The sequence below is a fragment of the Sciurus vulgaris genome (assembly GCF_902686455.1).
Source record: "Sciurus vulgaris genome assembly, chromosome: 11".
NCBI lineage: Eukaryota > Metazoa > Chordata > Mammalia > Rodentia > Sciuridae > Sciurus > Sciurus vulgaris.
The window spans coordinates 25,345,248-25,363,381 of record NC_136472.1 but is presented as its reverse complement, the minus strand read 5'-3'; the positions used below and the strand labels follow the sequence as shown (position 1 = coordinate 25,363,381).

The following is an 18,134-nucleotide window of genomic DNA, read 5'->3' as shown; positions in this document are numbered from 1 at the left end:
TCGGAATAATCTGGGCCATAGATGGGATCAGATTTTCCTGTCAAGACTCTGCCTTCCACGTTTCTGCTGAATAGTAAGTACTGTAGTTTATAATGCTCACCAGTTTATCCAAGGGTCATTGATTCATCTTCCTTAATTCCACTGTGAAACAGGTCTGTGTGTATGCAACTCAGTTAAGATCTAGCAATAACTTCAAGGCTCTCCCTCCTTTCTCTGCTGAGCCCTCAACTCCCGTATCTCCCAACTTCCTCCTAGATAGGAACTGAAAATAATGTACTGATTGCTGGTTAGTGACCTCGGTAAGAATTAGAACTGATGTCACTGACTCAGTTTCAAAGATAAGAATTTGCCTTTAAATCTCTTACCTTTTGGTGAAGGTCTCCAGTGGGGAAAAATGATGTCAAACAACCCATTTGCTTTTGTATTGTCTTTATTATTACACCAAATAAAAGTTGGGAGTTCCAAGATCCCATTCCAGTTCATATTTAACCCAAGTAGAAAAGCCAATGTTTTATCCTCGAATCTTCCTTCTTGTCTCTCATGAATCCTTGTTCTTAATTATCACAGTGATGTCTAATTCCTCCAGTTATTCAGTGGCTTTTATGTTGACTGCTGAGATTTCAGTTAAGACTTTTTTTAAAAGACGGACAGCTGACTGGTTCATAACACGTTGGAATAGTTGGATCCAAACTAATAAGAATAAGCTGTACAGGAATTAGTGCTCAATACATATTGTATAAATTTGTTGAAATCTCTTGGATGTGAACGTGTTATTTCAAGTGGCTTATATTAAGATTCTCAGACTCACTTGGGTGTTAAAACAAACCCAAATGTGTATTTTTTGTTAGAGTTCTGCTTTATAATTTTATAATAAAGTTCCAACATTAAAAACAAAATAAAAAGAGCTAGGGATGTGTCTCCATGGTTAAACACCCCTGGGTTTAATCCCCAGGGTGATTGGTGTGATTATAAATTAGTAAAACCATTATGGAAAGCTGTGGAGATTTCCCAAGAAAATTAAAATAGATCTACCATACAAATTCAACATACTCTCCCTGGCATTTATCTAAAGGAGTCAAAGTCAGCACAGGGTTATTCACAATGACTAAGCTATGGAATCAGTCTGCATAGCCATCAGCAGATCAATGGAGTATTATTCAGTGAGAAAGAAGTGTGAAATTGTGTCATTTGCTGGAAAATAGATGGAACTAAAGATCCTCATGATAAGCAACCAAGCCATACCCAGAAATACAAGTATCACATGTTTTCTCATATGTGGAATCCAGGGATGGGGGTGGGGTGGGGACAATGTGAAGTAGATCAGAGACTATTTTAGGGAACAGAAAAGTACCAGGGGGAGGGAATTAAGAGAGGGTTAAGGGAAGGTGGATACAATCAAAGTATGTTATATGCACGTAGGAAAATGTCAAATATAAACAACATGTGTAATGTTCATATGCACTCATTAATCTTTGTAAAAGCAACCAAAGAACCAAGTCCACATACTTAGAAAGAAGAAGGGTCACAAAAGCTCATAATCTTAAGCATAATTCTGATTTTTGACAATAAGGAACAGTTGCTGTAGCCTACATGTGTCTCTTTTCAGGAAATTAATAATAGAATGGCAATTCATTGATGTGGCTGCATCACTGTAGTATGCTGATTTCAAATCCTTTGGGTACATACAGAGGAGTGGGGTAGGTGGGGTCAAAGGGTGTTTACATTCCAAGTTTTCTGAGTAATCGCCAAACTGCTTTCCATAGTGGTTGTACCCAATTGCAGTTCCATCAACACTGTATGAGTGTACCTTTTCCCCACATCCTCACCAACCTTTATCATTACTTGTATTTTTGATAATTGCCATTCTGACTGAAGTGAGATGGAATCTCAGTTTGGTGTTAATTTGCATTTCTCTAATTTCTAGAGATATTGAATGTTTTTTCGTATATTTGTTGAGCATTTGCATTCCTTCTTCTGAGAAGTGCGTGTTCAGTATCTTTGCCCTTTTATTGATTGGGTCATTTGGTTCTTTGGTATTAAGTTTTTTGAGTTCCTTGTATGTCCTGGAAATTAATGCTCAATCTGAGGTGCAGGAGGCAAAGATTTTCTCCTGTTCTGTAGGCTCTCTCTTAATGTACTTGATTGTTTCCTTTGCTGTGAAGAAGCTTTTAGTTTGATGCCATCCCATTTATTGATTCTTGAATTTACTTCTTGTGATTCAGTAGTCTTGTTGAGAAAGTTGGTTCCAACTTTCATAGAAAGTTGGGCCTACATTTTCTTCTATTTCGGGCAGAGTCTCTTGTCTAAAGACTAGGTCCTTGGTCCACTTAGAGTTTAATTTTGTGCAGGGTGAGAGATAGGTGCTAATTTTCACTGTATTACATATGGATGTCCCAGCAGCATTTGTTGAAGAAGTTATTGTTCCTCCAATGTATGTTTATGGCACCCATGTCTAGTATGAGATAACTGTATTTATGAGGGTTTGTCTCTGTGTCTTTTGGTCAATTGGTCCTCATGTCTGGTTTGGTACCAATACCATACCATTTTTGTTACTATAGCTCTGTAGTATAATTTAGGGTCTGGTATTGTAATGCCTTCTGCTTGGCTTTTGTCACTAAGGATTATTTTGGCTATTCTGGGCCTCTTATTTTTACAAGTGAATTTCATGACTGCTTTGTTCTAATTTCACAAAGGATGTCATTGGAATTTTGATAGGAATTACATTGAATCTGTATAATGTTTTTGGTGATATGGCCATTTTGACAATAATAATTCTGCTTATCCAAGTGTATGTGAGATCTTTCCATCTTCTGAGGTTCCTCAATTCCTTTCTTTAGTGTTCTGTAGTTTTCATTGTAGAGGTCTTTCACCTCTGTGTTGATTCATTCCCATGCTTTTTTTTTCTTGATATTTGAGGCCTTTAGGAATAGCATAGTTTTCCTAACTTCTCTGTCAGTTGGTTCTTCATGATGTATAGGACTGCAATTGATTTATGGGTTTACTTGTATACCTTGCTACTTTGCTGAATTTGTTTATGAGTTCTAGCAGTTTTCTGGTGGAGTTGTTGCATCTTCTAAATATAGGATCCTGTCATTGATGAATTAGAAATATTCATATCCATTTAATTTCTTTCTTTTGCCTAATTGCTCTAGTTAGAGTTTCAAGGAATACATTGAAGTGGTGAAAGAGGGCATCCCTATCTTATTCCAGATTTTAGAGATAATGCTCTCAGTTTTTCTCCATTTAGAATAACGTTGTCCTTGGGTTTAACTTATATAGCTTTTATAGTGTTGAGGTATGTTCCCACTACCCCTAATATTTCTAGTGTTTTGAACATGAAGGGGGTGCTGTATTTTGACAAGTGCTTTTTCTGCATTTATGGAGATAATTATGTGATTCTTGTCTTTAAAGTTATTGATTCAATGAATTACATTTATTGATTTTGTAGGTTTAACCATCCTTGCATCCCTGAAATAAATTCAACTTGGTCATGGTGCACTATCTTTTTAATATGTTTTTATATGCAGTTTGCCAGTATTTTATTAAGAATTTTTGCATCGATGTTCATGGTTATTGGTCTGAAATTTTCATTTCTTTTGTGTCTTTGATTTTCATATCAGGGTGACACTAGTTTCATAGAATGAGTTTGGAAGGGCTCCCTCCTTTTCTATTTCATGGAATTATTTGAGGAGTATTGGCATAGTTCTTCTTTGAAGGACTGGGCTAAGAATCCTTCTGGTCCTGGGCTTTTCTTGATTGGTAGGCTTTTGATGGCTTCTTCAATTTTGTTGCTTGAAATTGTCCTGTTTAAATTTTCTATGTACTCCTGATTAAATTTGGGTAGGTTATTTGTCTCTAGAAATTTGTCAATATCTTCAAGATTTTCTATTTTATTGGAGTATAAATTTTCAAAATAGTTTTTGATTATTATTTGTATTTTACTGGTGTTTGTGGTGATATTTCCTTTTTCATCACAGATTTTCGTAATTTGAGTTTTCTCTCTCTCTTAGTGTGGCTAAGGGTTTATCAATTTTGTTTACTTTACCAAAAAACCAACTTTTGTTGATTTTTTGTTTGTTTCAATTTAATTGATTTGGGCTCTGATTTTAATTATCTTTTGTCTTCTACCACTTTTGGTGTTGATTTGTTATTAATTTGGTAGGTCTTTGAGGGGTAATGTTAGGTTACTTATTTGGTGACTTTCAATTCATTTAATGAATGAACTCAATGCAATTAGCTTTCCTCTTAGAACTGTCTTCATAGTATCCCAGATATTTTGATATGTTGCGCTACTATTCTCATCTACCTCCAATTGTTTTTAATTCATTTCATTTCTGATTTCTTCTGCTATCCATTGGCCATTCATTACTTTTTTGTGTGTGTGGGTACTGGGGATTGAACCCAGGGGCACTCAACCACTGAGCCACATCTCCAGCCCTTTTTATGTTTTATTTAGAGACAGGGTCTTGCTAAATTGCTCAGGGCTTCATTCACAGCCTCATTCAGGGCCTGCTGGGGCTGACTTTGAACTCATGATCCTTCTGCCTCAGTGCCTCCCAAGCTGCTGGAATTACAGGTGTGTGACACCATGACCAGGTAGCTATACATTGGCCATCCAACAGTGTATTATTTAGTTTCCAGGTGTTAAAGTATCTTCTATTTTTTATTATGATTTCTAATTTTATTAATTTTATTCCATTGTGATCTGATGGAATGCAAGGTATTATGTCTATTTTTTTTGTATTTGCTGATAGTTGCTTTGTGGCATAAGTTATGGTCTATTTTAGAACAAGGATTCACATGTTGCTGAGAAGAAAGTGTTCAGTCATTAATGGATAAAATAGTCTATAAATGTCTGTTAAGTCTAAATTATTAATTGTATATTTTAGTGCTATAACTTATTTATTTAGTTTTGTTTAGAGGTTTTATCCAGTGATGAGAGAGGTGTGTTAAATTTATCCAGTATTATTGTGTTGCGATCTATTTGATTCTTGAAGTTGGGAAGGGTTTGTTTGATGTATGTAGATTCTCCACTGTGTTCCCTACTTTTCTGTGTCTAACTCTTCATTTTATTTTCCTGTGACTTATACCATTATTTTATGGGTTTTCTAACCAGATGTTAGATATATGTTGATTTCTTTCTTTTTCTGTTCTGTACAGATCTTTGGTTTACCTGAAGTTAGATTAAACGCTATTTTTTTGTTGTTGTTTTTTGGTGGTGGCATTGAGAACAGATTAGTTTACAAAAATGCCTATCCAGTTATTGAAAACCTTTTATGAATTGTGCATTAAAGTTTTAAAAATATCCTTGAAAGATAAGGTCCTTTTGTGATTTGACCCTACTTTTTTTTTTTATTGAATTTATGTATGTCCATTCCTTTAGTTTGTATTTTTAAAATACCAGAAAACTTTTAAACTTATCTAGTCAAATATTTTTGTTTGCTTAGTGTACTTGTCTCTGTAGTGAACCTTTTCTGAATATAGTTGGTGGTTTTTCATCTTTTGAGTACTTAATTTATGTTCTCTCAAACTTGCAACAAGTATTTCCAGAATAAGAATAATGCTATGTATTTTTAAATTTTTATTATTTTTTTTATCAAGAATCATATTTGTCATATTATTGTAAGTATTTTTCTAATCAAGTATATCAGGTACAGGAGAAGGTATGTTTTTAAATTTATGATTCAACTTTGAAATTTATGATAATGATGCTCTTTAATAACTGTACACCACCTTCTATTTTTGTATTTTATATATAGGAAACTTTAGAAGTACTGAGACCAGGATCTGAACCCCACTTGTGACTAAGCATCAGTGTTAGTTAAAAAAAAAAATTATTCTCTCTGACTCTAAATAACACACTCTGTCCAACAAGTTATGGTGGCTCTATTTCCTCAACTTAAAAGTGTTAGCTCTCTTCATAAATTGGATTTTGATTTGCAAAAGTGACTTGAAATCTAAACATGACTAAAGATCACCAAAGAGTGAATTCTGAATTTTCAAATAAATTTGGAGAATGCTAGAGTGTATCATACTCTCTGTTTTATTCCATTCAGGATGTGCTTCTTCCAGGGTATTTGATTTTAGCCTTCACAATATGTATTCTTACAGTCCTTGAATGTAACCTGAACCAACAAATTTAATGACCTGTGTATATTTTACTGAGCTTTGAGCATTCACTAACTTCATTTGATTCTGAAATGTGACTATATCATCTTCAATTTCAAATTGAACTCACCTTATATTTTATAGTCACCCTGAAAACAAGTTAAAAATGACAAAGTTGACAAACTGCCCTGCAGCCCCATCAGTACTGGTGACTACAGAAGACACTGAAGTGTAGACACCCATTGAATCATGCCTCTGCTCTTCCTGTGGTCCTCTTTCTATACTTGTTTCTCAATGGGGAAAAAATACTGTGCAGTTCTTAGGTGACTGTCCATACATGAACAATTACAGGAAAGATTCCTCAATGAGCAACCTCATAAAAGTATGCTTGGTATGAGGATTAGGTGTATTTGTGTATGTGTGTGTGTGTGTGTGTGTGTGTGTGTACCTGTGTGTATGAGAGAGAGAAGAGGGCTCATTATATGACTAATAGTATTCTCCAATTTTTTTTTTTTCCCAAAAAGAAGGCCAAACATTAGAGTTTGTTTTATTGCATGATGTTTGCATAAGAAAAAGTATTATTGAAAATTGTAAGGCATCATGCTATCATTTATAAGCTAATTATTAACTGTACACTCAAGAGACAGACATATAATCTAAAATTTAAAAACTAGTTCCAAAAAAGTACATAAAAAATTTAACATGATGAGCTTTTAAATATGGTTTATAGCTGCAGATTCACATTGTTAAAAAGTGCTTCAAATGTACTGCTGCAAAGTTGCTCTTTATAAATGGTGCTGGGGGTAATGTCAGATTATAAGCTTTAAAAACTATTTGTATGGAATTAGAAAGCAAACATTGGGATATTCAAACTTACTTGAATCAGTTTTCAATCCTCACTCAAATTAAGTTGATTTAATGTTAATAATTAAAAAAACATCTATTTTAAAAACAACAAAAGTCTATTGAATTCAAGTTATGCATGTTGAATGATCAAATATTTGAGTAGGCCTGAATGTCGAGACCTGGAGCTGAGGTGGGTTGATGTTGATGTTAATCAATGTACTGCACCATCCAGCGGAAGCCTTCTCCGTAACCTTGTCTTTTGAGCACACTGCACATGAAAACTTCTAAAGGTTGGGCATTCTGCGCTTTCCTGTTGTCTGACCATATAAACCAAACATTTCTCGTAATCTTTCTTCACTGATGGCTTCAGGTCTGTCAATTTTATTCCCAAGAATCATCAGTAGAGGCACATTAGCAATGGTTTCATCTGTCATTAATGAATCAGGTTCTTCTTTTGATTCGAACAGTCTTTCATGGTCTGCACAATCCACAAGCAATACAATGCCACTGATAGCAGGAAGGTAGTTTTTCCATACTCTTCGGGCTTGAACATGTCCACCCAGATCAAAAGTTATAAAAGTCATACCAGCAATAGTCAGTTCTTCCGAAGTGGGATGTAATGTTGGGACCTGTTGTCCAAGTCTCATCTTTTAGCATGTGTAGCAATGTTATTTTTCCAGCATTATCCAATCCAAGAAACACCAATTTTCCGGTTTTCTTATATAATCCTTAAAATTGTAGTACACTGCTGAACCCACTGTAAATCCAATCAAATATGAAGGACATATCCATATCTCACAGGACCAGGTAAGGAAACTGAGGCCCACGAAGAGGCTAACCTGCTGTCATCTTGAGTTTCCTGAAGTAACAGTGCCTGGCAGCCTTGGGTCCTGCCCAGAGGGACATCATGGTGGCCCCAAGGAGCATGGATGGGACCCATGGTCCCTCAAGCCACCCAATTCCGGGCGAAAAACAGGCACCTCTGCACCTCTTCTTCTCAGGGCCACCAGCAGGAGCCCAAGGTGGGCCTAAGCCTTAAAGTGTGCCTTCTTTGGGGTCCACAGCTGCCACCTGCGAACTGCCACTCACCTGAGATGGGAGTGAATGCAATTAAGGCAGAATTGCAAAGAGCTATCAGTATTCTCCAATCTTCAGTCTTGAGTTTTTCTGCTAGGGAAATACATCAGTGTTACAGAAAAATTCCTGATCCAAGTTATTTGTTTGTTCAAAACTTGCCACAATTTAAATCCTTGTGCCTTTTCATGGATAAATCAATCACACTCATGCCAAGCTGCATTCATGGAGCAAGTGAACCTGTGACAGAATTCTTCCTACTCGGCCTGACTCAGAACCTACATGTGCAGAAACTCCTGTTTATTGTATTTCTGATCATATACTTTCTCACCCTGCTAGGCAACCTACTCATTGTTGTGACGATCACCACCAGCCCAGCCCTGGGCTCCCCCATGTATTTTTTTCTGTCCTTCTTGTCCTTCATAGATGGCTGCTGCTCTTCTACCATGACCCCTAAAATGATATTTGACTTACTTACTGAGAAGAAAACTATCTCCTTTAGTGGGTGCATGACTCAGCTCTTTGCAGAACATTTCTTTGGGGGAGTGGAGATCATCCTGCTCACAGTGATGGCCTATGATTGCTATGTGGCCATCTGCAAGCCCCTGAGCTACATGATCACAATGAACAGGCGTGTGTGTGGCCTCCTGGTGTCCCTGGCCTGGGCTGGAGGATTTCTACACGGTCTGATCCAAACTATTTTCATGGTCTGGTTACCCTTCTGTGGGCCAAATGTCATTGATCATTTCATCTGTGACCTTTTCCCCCTCCTGAAACTCTCCTGCAGGGATGCTCACATCTATGGGCTCCTTGTGGCTGCCAACAGTGGGCTGATGTGCATGATCATTTTTGCTATTCTCATCATGTCCTACCTCCTCATCCTGTGCTCCCTAAAGACTCGCAGCCCTGAAGAGCGGTGGAAGGCTCTCTCCACCTGTGCCTCCCACATTGCTGTAGTGGTCCTCTTCTTTGTGCCCTGTATATTTGTGTACTTTCGGCCCATGGTGACCTTTCCCATTGACAAAGTGGTGGCTGTGTTTCATACTATGGTGACACCCATGCTAAACCCTTTACACCCTCAGAAACACAGAGGTGAAGAACGCCATGAGGAAGCTCTGGGGCCGAAGACTCATCTTGGGCAATGATTCGAATGAAGAGAGAATATAAAACAAAATCTACTCACATTTTAACTTAAAAGATGAGTATTTGATTAAATGATGACTAAGGTGTTGCCTATTAAGAAAACCCTGAAATTTATAAATTAGTTACCACAAGAAAGTACATTGCTAGCTAGCACAAAAATGCTAGCTATGTTGCTAGCTATGTTGCCACATAGTTTATTCCATCAGTTTATGTAACTAATATGATGTGATGATTTGGGGCAAAGTTTGGGGACACATTCCAATACATTCCAATAGACTGAGTAACTGCAATACTTTAGCAAATGGACTTCACATTAAAATTTTGTTGAAAAATATAATTTTAACTCCAACTACTGAAATCGAGGTAGGCTTATTACTGCAAAAGACAGAGAACAACACAAAACAAATTTGTTTTTAGGAATGAGAATCATTGAGGCAGGATTTACCCAGAAATTAATACTATTGTGCTACAGACCTCCAGGGGGCTCCATTTATCTTAAAATATTGCTGTTTCCAGAATAAATTGTTGTCTGCTGAAAGTCATAGAGTGGTATACAATTCTTCCAGGTATAGTCACAGATAAATCTTGGACATCATTTCTCAAACAGAAGATCCTTCCTGAGGAGCTTTCCTACACACCACTAAAAACTATTATGGGTTGTATTTGTGCCTTGGCTAATAAGGACAAAGACAGGTGACACAATAGAAAATGAGTTATCTGAATAATTAAGGAAGACACTCAATACATACAAAATTGAGTAGAGAATTATAGACAAAAACTATGGGAGTAATTTAGATGTATATAAAATACAATTTTAAGAAAAGGGGCCCAGATTTAGAAAGAAAGAAGAAAACAATTTAGGTCAAGTCCAGGACACAAGTCTTAGAAATCTTCTTAATACCACTTCCACCATTATAAAGATTAAATCCAAAGGACTCCTTCACCAAGCCCATGTCTTTTGTTAAATACATATTAATTACATGCAGGTGATTTTCAGCAGGTTAGTAAACCATTCACTCCAAATGGAACATAAGGTTGTCTTACTTTTTCTTGCTTTCCAGCCCATGTTTTTAAAGTAGGACCATGTTCACAGAAGTGACTGATCTGTGTCACAGAACTACTTAGCAGCCAATTTTTATTCCCCCAGACTTCTTTTTCCCTCCTATAGAAAAGCTGAAAGACACCCAAGGATGAAAGAGCCATACAAGAAAACAACCTGGATCACTGAGTAACCACAGGGAAGAAGCTGGGCTGCAGAAACACCAAAAGCTAGTGGATAACAGGAAATAAAATTGTATATGTTAAACCACTGAGATATGGTTTTGCCACCATAGCAAATCACAGTTTATCCTGACTAAAGCACAAACTAACTTCGTATCAGTGTTAATGTGAAAGGAGTTTAACATAACTATTGCAAGTATCTTGATTCTCAAAAATGTGTTCATAGCAATCCTTATAAAACCAAGCCCACGGAGGGACTTTTTTTGATTCAGTGTAACTAAATGACATATTTAAAACAATTTATATACCTTCATCTTATTCCTGTTACTTACAATATAAGACAATACTGAAGGAAATTATATAACTTTATACTACATGAGTGCCAAGAAAAATTATGACCTCCGATGTGAGCTAGGACTGCAAAGCCTCCAGAGCATATCCTCTTGACAGATTTTTTCTTACATATTCTCCTCAGGCTGTACTCCAATTTCCCACCAATTCCCTATGATCTATATATCCCACATTTTCCTTGAATCTCAGAGGATTATGCTTGCAATACCTGCATCACCCTCTCCCCCAACACCTAGCAACACAGCATGGTTAGAGATCTGCTTTGCCTGGGGAAGCAGAGCTAAGTGAGCACTGAACTTTGCAATGGACAAAACACCAAGCCTGCCTCAATCAAACCCAGCACTGACTGCACAGCTAGCCTGGTCTCCAAGCCCACAACACCAGCAGGCTGAACCCAGCAGCTTCAGATCTTCAGCTGAAGATCTTGTCCCGTTTCCAGACCATCCCACATAGATTCAGCCTCAGGCCTGCTCACAGCAGCTATGGACCCTATTTGTGAAAATGGTGCAACTGCTATGGAAAACAGAAAGAAGCTCCTTAAATTGCTTAAAAATCAAAGTACCATATGAGGCACAACCCCACTTCTGAGTATTTATACTGAAGAATTGAAGTCAGATTGCAACTTTCTAAAAGTCTAAAATTATTTCAACATGAAAGACCAGCAAGACATGGTGGTGCACACTTGTAATCCCAGCCATTCAGGACACTGAGGCAGAAGATCACAGATTCAAGGCCAGCCTCAGCAACTTAGTGAGACCCTGTCTCAAAATGAAAAATAAAAAAAGGCTGGACTGTAGCTCATTTGCAAAGCATCCCACAATTCACTCTTCAGTAGCCCAAAAAGGTAGAGAGCAAAACACCCCCCAAAATTCTATAAAATAAAATAATTGACATAAGAAAATACCTGCACTTATTGTGTTATTGTGGCATGATTAAAGGGGTGGAAATTTTCAAATTTATAGGTGAATGAATAAATAAATTGTGGAGTATACATGCAATGGAATGCAACTCAACCTTATAAAAGAAGGAAACCCTGTCATATGCTAGCAAATACACAGATGAACCTTTAGTATTCCAGGCTAGGTGAAAAAAAAAGAAAGAGGGTATCAAAAACCCCATTATTCCACTCCTATAAAGTATCTCAAATATTCAAACTCATAGAACTAGAGAGTAGAGTGGTAGTTTCCATAAGCTAACTGAAAGGAATAGTTCAGAAAGTTTATTCAACAGATACCAAGTTTTCATTATGCAAATTGTTCAATATCTATAAAACTGATAGTATATTAAAATTTTACTATGTATTATTCTTGGGCTTTTGTTACACTTATGTTTTTTGTCATATGATGTGTGTCTATGTTGGTTGGTTATGGAAATTTACTGTGCATTCAGCACTAATATGTACCTTTATTATCCCCTTTAACATTAAAGTAAAAATTGACTGATTAACAAAGTATTAAGGGAGAGGAGGACTATGAGCGAGGCTGGGAACACTCTAAGGCAGCAAAGTGATGACTACTGAGAACAGAGAAGATAGCCCTTCTTTGCTTTTCTGTGCTGGACTTCAGGAGTGTCTCAGTTTGGCTTAAAGGTTAATAGCAAAGAAAGGTGTTTCCAGGTGAGGTGGCAGTCATTCTTCATCACCTCAGAAGATGTGGGAGATGAGATAGTGGTGTGTTCTCCTTCCCAGGTGCTCGGTGTGTCTCTATCCACAGTCTTTACGTGACTGTGATGTTCTCAATAGCTCCTGTTGGAAGCATGGCGCCCAAGTCTACCTATCAGTATTCTCTCTCTCCAGTAAGCAGTGAGTGTCCTGTACGAGATTTCCTTTTAAGAAGTTGATATCCTCATGATTTTAAATCATGCAGTCTTTGGTAGCTGGGAATCCTGCCATCTAAATCCCTTCAGTCCATCACTAATAAGCATGCACAATCGCCAGCATACTCAGACAGAGTTTTGATCACTGGCAGTTCCACCCTTCAGAGCAACCGTATCTTTGACACTAGTCATGTTTCACAGAAAAATTCACTCTCTGGTCTTTGATCTATGGCTAGAACCAACCCATATCCTAGGCCATGGTCAACAAGATCACAATTTGCAAACGAGTTTTCCAAATAGTATTTCTTAAGTTTTATCCTAAACTGTAGTCTGGACATATGTTGAGTCCCACCTAAAGTGCCTTTCTAAAACTAGCCACTAATGATGTTGGTGGACACCAAGGGAGTAAGCAAAGGACTTTTACTGTTGCCTTGGAAAATATTTCAGCAGAGCCAATTACAGATCCTCTGGGTACTTGAGGGGTCAAATCATTCCCAAACCCTGGAGTCTCAGAAAGTCAATTTTAACATTTCTCTAGAGTCTATGAGGGGAGTATATAAAGAAGTGTCTGTGAGCAAATGATAGCAGCAGAGCCATCACTGATAGGATGGAGACTTGTTTGCGAGATCCCACTCCTGAGCTGATGGGTTTTCAGGGTAATAGAGTTGAATGGAGAACTAGAATCCCCTCTCCACACTGCTCTTAGGCTCGTAGGAAACCAAAGATTGTCCAAATTGATTGAGAAAACAATATCCAACCACAGGATTCATTTGTATGTTTTGTTGATGAAGATAATGACTTTTCCTGATTTGAATAATTAGGTTGAATTCCTTTTGTTTTTAATTTGGATTGACCATACTTCAAAATACCTGAAAATATTTTTATTCTGAAAAATTATTCATTTATGCTTTCATAGGAAACCAAGGAATTGGGCAGGCAGGAATTAAACACTAGAGGTATCAAAATTTCCTAACTGAAATGGTTTATTTAATCCAGACTGACAAAGAACCAAATAAACTAAAATGTCCACATTGGAGAATTGTCTAGAGTGACAATAATTACAGTCTCAGCTCATGGACTCCATGGAAAGCTATGTTGCAAACTCTCAGAGGGGAAGAAAACATTGGCAGAGAATTCCACCATCACCAGACCCAGGTCAGTGTAAAAGAAACTCTTTTCTCCAAAACTTTAAGCACAGTAATTTGATAGAGCAAATTTATTTTCTCTGAAGTTGTTTTTGTAAATACACATCTGATTGGAAGTTTGGTGTTTGGTTATGAAAATGACTTTGGACATGAATTTCCAGTGAAGATATCAGTGGAAAACACAATCTGTAATTTTGCAAAGTCAGATGCTGTTAAGAATGACTGGAGTCACCTTTAAGACATTGTGATTAATATTTATCTCTATAAATACCCTGAATCTGTAGAGTTCTGTTTGTAAAGGCTTAAAATTTTCCCCTATACAGGACTTTCATGTTGCCACTTTGAAATAAGATTGTGAATTAAGTCCATTAAAAAAAATTAGTAACAGCTGTATTTATCATCTACAAGAGCCCAGAATAGAAAGGAAACAATTCAGGGGTAGAGAATTTCTGAAACCAAAGATATTTGTTCACACTTTTATGGATGCTGAGGGGTCTTGTGACTGACTGACTGACTTCTGTGTCCAGAATTTTTTTTTTTTTTTTTTAATTATTGATGTTTTGGGCAGGGATTAGGAAAAGAAGTAAAAAAGACTGAGAGAAAATAAAATACATCATGTTCTTTTGTAACAACATGGACTTAATCTTGAAAGCCCATACCTAGATCATTCAAAAAAAGGAATTTTTAAAATTTTTATATATATTTCAATATTTAAGCCAGTTAGCCGTGAAAATAACAAGTTCATCTTAACTGACTGAATTTATGCCAACTATGATAATTTCATCCTCTTTATCTGAGCCTAATGTTTATGTCTTGTCAATAGAAAATTCAGGATAAATTCAAGTCTCTTTTAATTCCATTTGTAAAATGTGACTGGGGAAATACATTTAATCCAGAGTATAACAGTGTATCTTGAAATTCCAATGCAAGAAAAATTTATTTGTGAAATACTGTGAATTTTCAGAGGAACATTGTACTGTTTACATCCACATCCAAAGATGTGGAAAGAAGCATAATGGAAGGGTGGCGTAGAGACATCCACGACATCTGGGGCTTTGGAACGAATGTTCTCAATGAGCTGTCCTAGATAATTCCTTGGCATTCAGGAAAAAAAAATCTATCTGCAGCTCTATTCTATGTAAATGTGCATTCATATGATGGAGAGGACCACAGGTCAGAAAACAGCTGGTTTGGATTCAGAGAGACGTGGCACTGTTTCATACAATATAATTTACTTTAATAAAATATAGTGTTCATATGTCCATAGATGTCCATGAAGATAAAGAATTACAACTTCAAAATAATTGTTATTGATGATATTTGTTCTCCTCTCAGGAATGAAGGAAAGTCATCCTTTGAGATTTTTTAGAGAAAGAAAGGATGTTCAGAAGTCAAACATAAATCAACATTCAAAACAACAACTTGATTTCTTGTGGCACCTGTAAGATATCATCACTATTTTATTATAGTGTTCTTTACAACTCCCTGAAAAAGAGCTGAGGTAAATAAGGCCTGACTCCATCTATTTCAGAGACCAGGAGACAATGGAATACTTTAACATGGAATTTGAAATATCATCATTCAGAAATATTGTGGTTTTTTTCAGATGAATCTTGTGCCCAAAATACAAACTAAATTGACAGAAAAGATGAGCAATGTAACAGAATTCATCCTTCTGGGTCTCACCCAAAATCCAGATCTGCAGAAATTCTTATTTACTGTGTTTTTGGTGACCTATGTGATCACACTGGCAGGTAATACGCTCATCTCCATCACCATCTTCATCAGCCCAGCCCTGGGCTCTCCCATGTACTTCTTTCTCTCCTGTTTGTCCATTATAGATGGTTTCTACTCTTCCTCCATAGCACCCAAAATGATCTTTGACTTGATCTCTGAAAGGAACGCCATATCCTTCAGTGGCTGCATGACTCAGCTCTTCGCTGAACATTTTTTTGCTGCAGCTGAGATCATCTTGCTAATGGCCATGGCCTGTGACCGCTACGTGGCCATCTGTAAGCCCTTGCACTACATGACCATCATGAGGCGGCAGGTGTGTGTTTTCCTGGTGGGGGCGGCTGGGGTCTTGGGGTTCATTCATGGGGGCATACAGATTTTGTTTATGGCCCAGTTACCATTCTGTGGCCCCAATGTCATTGACCACTTTATGTGTGATTTAATTCCTCTCCTGGAGTTGGCCTGCCTGGACACCCACACTTTGGGGCCCCTGATTGCTGCCAACAGTGGGTCACTGTGTTTGATCATCTTCTCCATGCTGGTGGCTTCCTATGTGGTCATCCTGTGCTCCCTGAGGACTCACAGCTCTGAAGGGCGCCGCAAAGCCCTGTCTACCTGTGCCTCTCACGTCACGGTCGTTGTCCTGTTCTTTGTACCTTGCTCATACCTGTACCTCAGGCCCGTGGTCTCCCTCCCCAGTGACAAAGCTGTGACAGTGTTTTGTACCCTAGTGTCACCTATGTTAAACCCTTTGATCTACACCTTCAGAAATGAGGAAGTGAAAAAGGTTATGAAGAAGCTCTGGGGTCAAATGCTGAAAGCAGATCACAAATAAACCCTGTGGTCAGTGTGTTCAGGCAAGAATATTGAGGTGATGGTCTATAAAGCTCTGTTCTCCTTGACTGATTAATTTGGGACTGTCAATTATCCTGTATGCTTTATAATTTTAATTGGCTTATAATTGCAGGTATTCATGGGGTACAGTGTGATAATTCAATTCATGTAGAGCATATACAATAATCAAATCAGGGTACTTAGAATTTCCACCTCTGTAAACATTGTTATTTTTTTTTTTTTCTCTTGGGAATATTTAAATTTTTTTCTTCTAATCATTTATAAATATGTAATAAATTGTGAACTACATTCACCCTCCTGGGCTGTAGAACATTAGAACTTATTCTTCCTATGTAGCTTGGTACTCCTTATCCTACCTTCCTCTATTATCCTTTCCACATCTTCCTCACCTTTAGTAACCACTGTTCTACTCTCAACCTCTACGAGATCAGATGTTTTAGTTTCCTTGAGAGTGAGCATGTACAGTATTTGTATTTTTTCCTTTGAATTGTGTTTTCAGTTTCACCCATGTTGCTACCATTGCAGGAATTCATTTATTTATGACTGAATAGTTTCATTTTGTACACATTATAATTCTATATAAACATAATTTAATTTGATATACATAAATATAACTTAAGTTATGTTTATCTTTATACCAATGCACTCATAAAATACAGTTTTTAATACCTTTGCTACGGAAGGACATGTACAGGCACAACTACCATCAGTTCGGAGCCTCATTATGGTGTGACATGCACCAAGAGCAATATTCTTGATGACTTTCATGATCTTCACTCAGGTCAGGATTAATTTTTATTTTAAAAGGGGAATAGAAACAGAAATGAAAAGTCTGTAGAACAGTAGGAAATGTCTTCAAAAGTACATTCATCAAAATATGATTTTTGATCTTCCAGAATCTGAAAGGTCACAGTAGTAGAAACCTTTTCACTTAACACAATTCTAAAAAGAGCATGTCTCCCCACCAAAAAAAAGAAAGAAAAAAAGAAAAACCAACTTATTTTGACAATTGCATCTCTCCTATTCCTTCTAGTATACAATTGTCTACAAAAGGATGTGGGAGCAGAACTGCCTGGAGCAAGGAAATAAAATTGATAAATCTTGGAGAGTTAAAACTGAAAGTATTGGGCTGGGGAGATAGCTCAGTTGGTAAAGTGCTTGCTTTGCAAGCACAGGGCCCTGGGTTTGATCCCCAGCACTGCAAAAACAAAACAAAACAAAAACAACAACAACAACAACAACAAAAAAAACCAAAAAAAACCTTAAAGTATCTGAACTGTAAAGTTGGGCTTTAGACATGAACAAAGGATAAGAAAGAAAGAAAACAGCTGTTACAGGAAATTACAAGTGTTGTAAGGACAAATTGTGTCATGGCACTGAATGATAAAACTCAGAAGCACATGAATGTAATGAAATCCTAAAAGCTTCGGAAACTGTCAAAAGCTTTTAATTGATGAAGTAGGAGCTTTAGAGGAAGCGGGCTTCCTCTCATCCTGCCTCCAGCCTTAATTGCCATTGTGTCTGTAAGCCAGCTGCCTCGCCTCTCTCCATTCTGCACCAGTGAAAGAGAATAACCATAATGTTATGTCTTTCCTTAAAAAGTGAGAATCATATTATTTAAACTGAAACTGTGTCTCAGTTGAGAAACACTAAAAACTTCTCAGACACTGAATGAGCTTCAGGGATGTCAGGAGGGGACAAGGGATGCTGGGGGCCGCAGTTCCTGACAGGAGTCAAAGGACAGCGCTAATGTCCTTCACTAGCTGTGATTCAAGGACTAGACCCCTGTCCCAGCCTCGCTTCACCTCAACTCCTGTCTGAATGTGAGCCAGGTATGAGTAG

General features: G+C 37.3%; 2 protein-coding genes and 1 pseudogene across 3 annotated transcripts; 2 read left to right on the top strand and 1 right to left on the bottom strand.

Moving 5' to 3' along the window:
* Positions 1 to 6,625: 6,625 nt before the first annotated feature.
* Positions 6,626 to 7,740, bottom strand: LOC306639208 (small COPII coat GTPase SAR1B-like; annotated as a pseudogene). Its single transcript has one exon. The product of its transcript is annotated as a small COPII coat GTPase SAR1B-like (transcript).
* Positions 7,741 to 8,253: 513 nt separating this feature from the next.
* Positions 8,254 to 9,195, top strand: LOC306639801 (olfactory receptor 4C5-like; the record flags this gene model as incomplete). The annotated part of the gene is given in 3 exon segments (XM_079103528.1): positions 8,254 to 8,266; positions 8,269 to 9,097; positions 9,099 to 9,195. Coding segments are annotated over 3 exon segments (939 nt in total).
* Positions 9,196 to 15,351: 6,156 nt separating this feature from the next.
* On the top strand, positions 15,352 to 16,272 carry LOC306639128 (olfactory receptor 4C45-like; the record flags this gene model as incomplete). Its single annotated transcript, XM_079102547.1, has 1 exon — positions 15,352 to 16,272. One exon carries the CDS (start codon positions 15,352 to 15,354, stop codon positions 16,270 to 16,272), a length of 921 nt encoding a protein of 306 aa, XP_078958673.1.
* Positions 16,273 to 18,134: the final 1,862 nt, after the last annotated feature.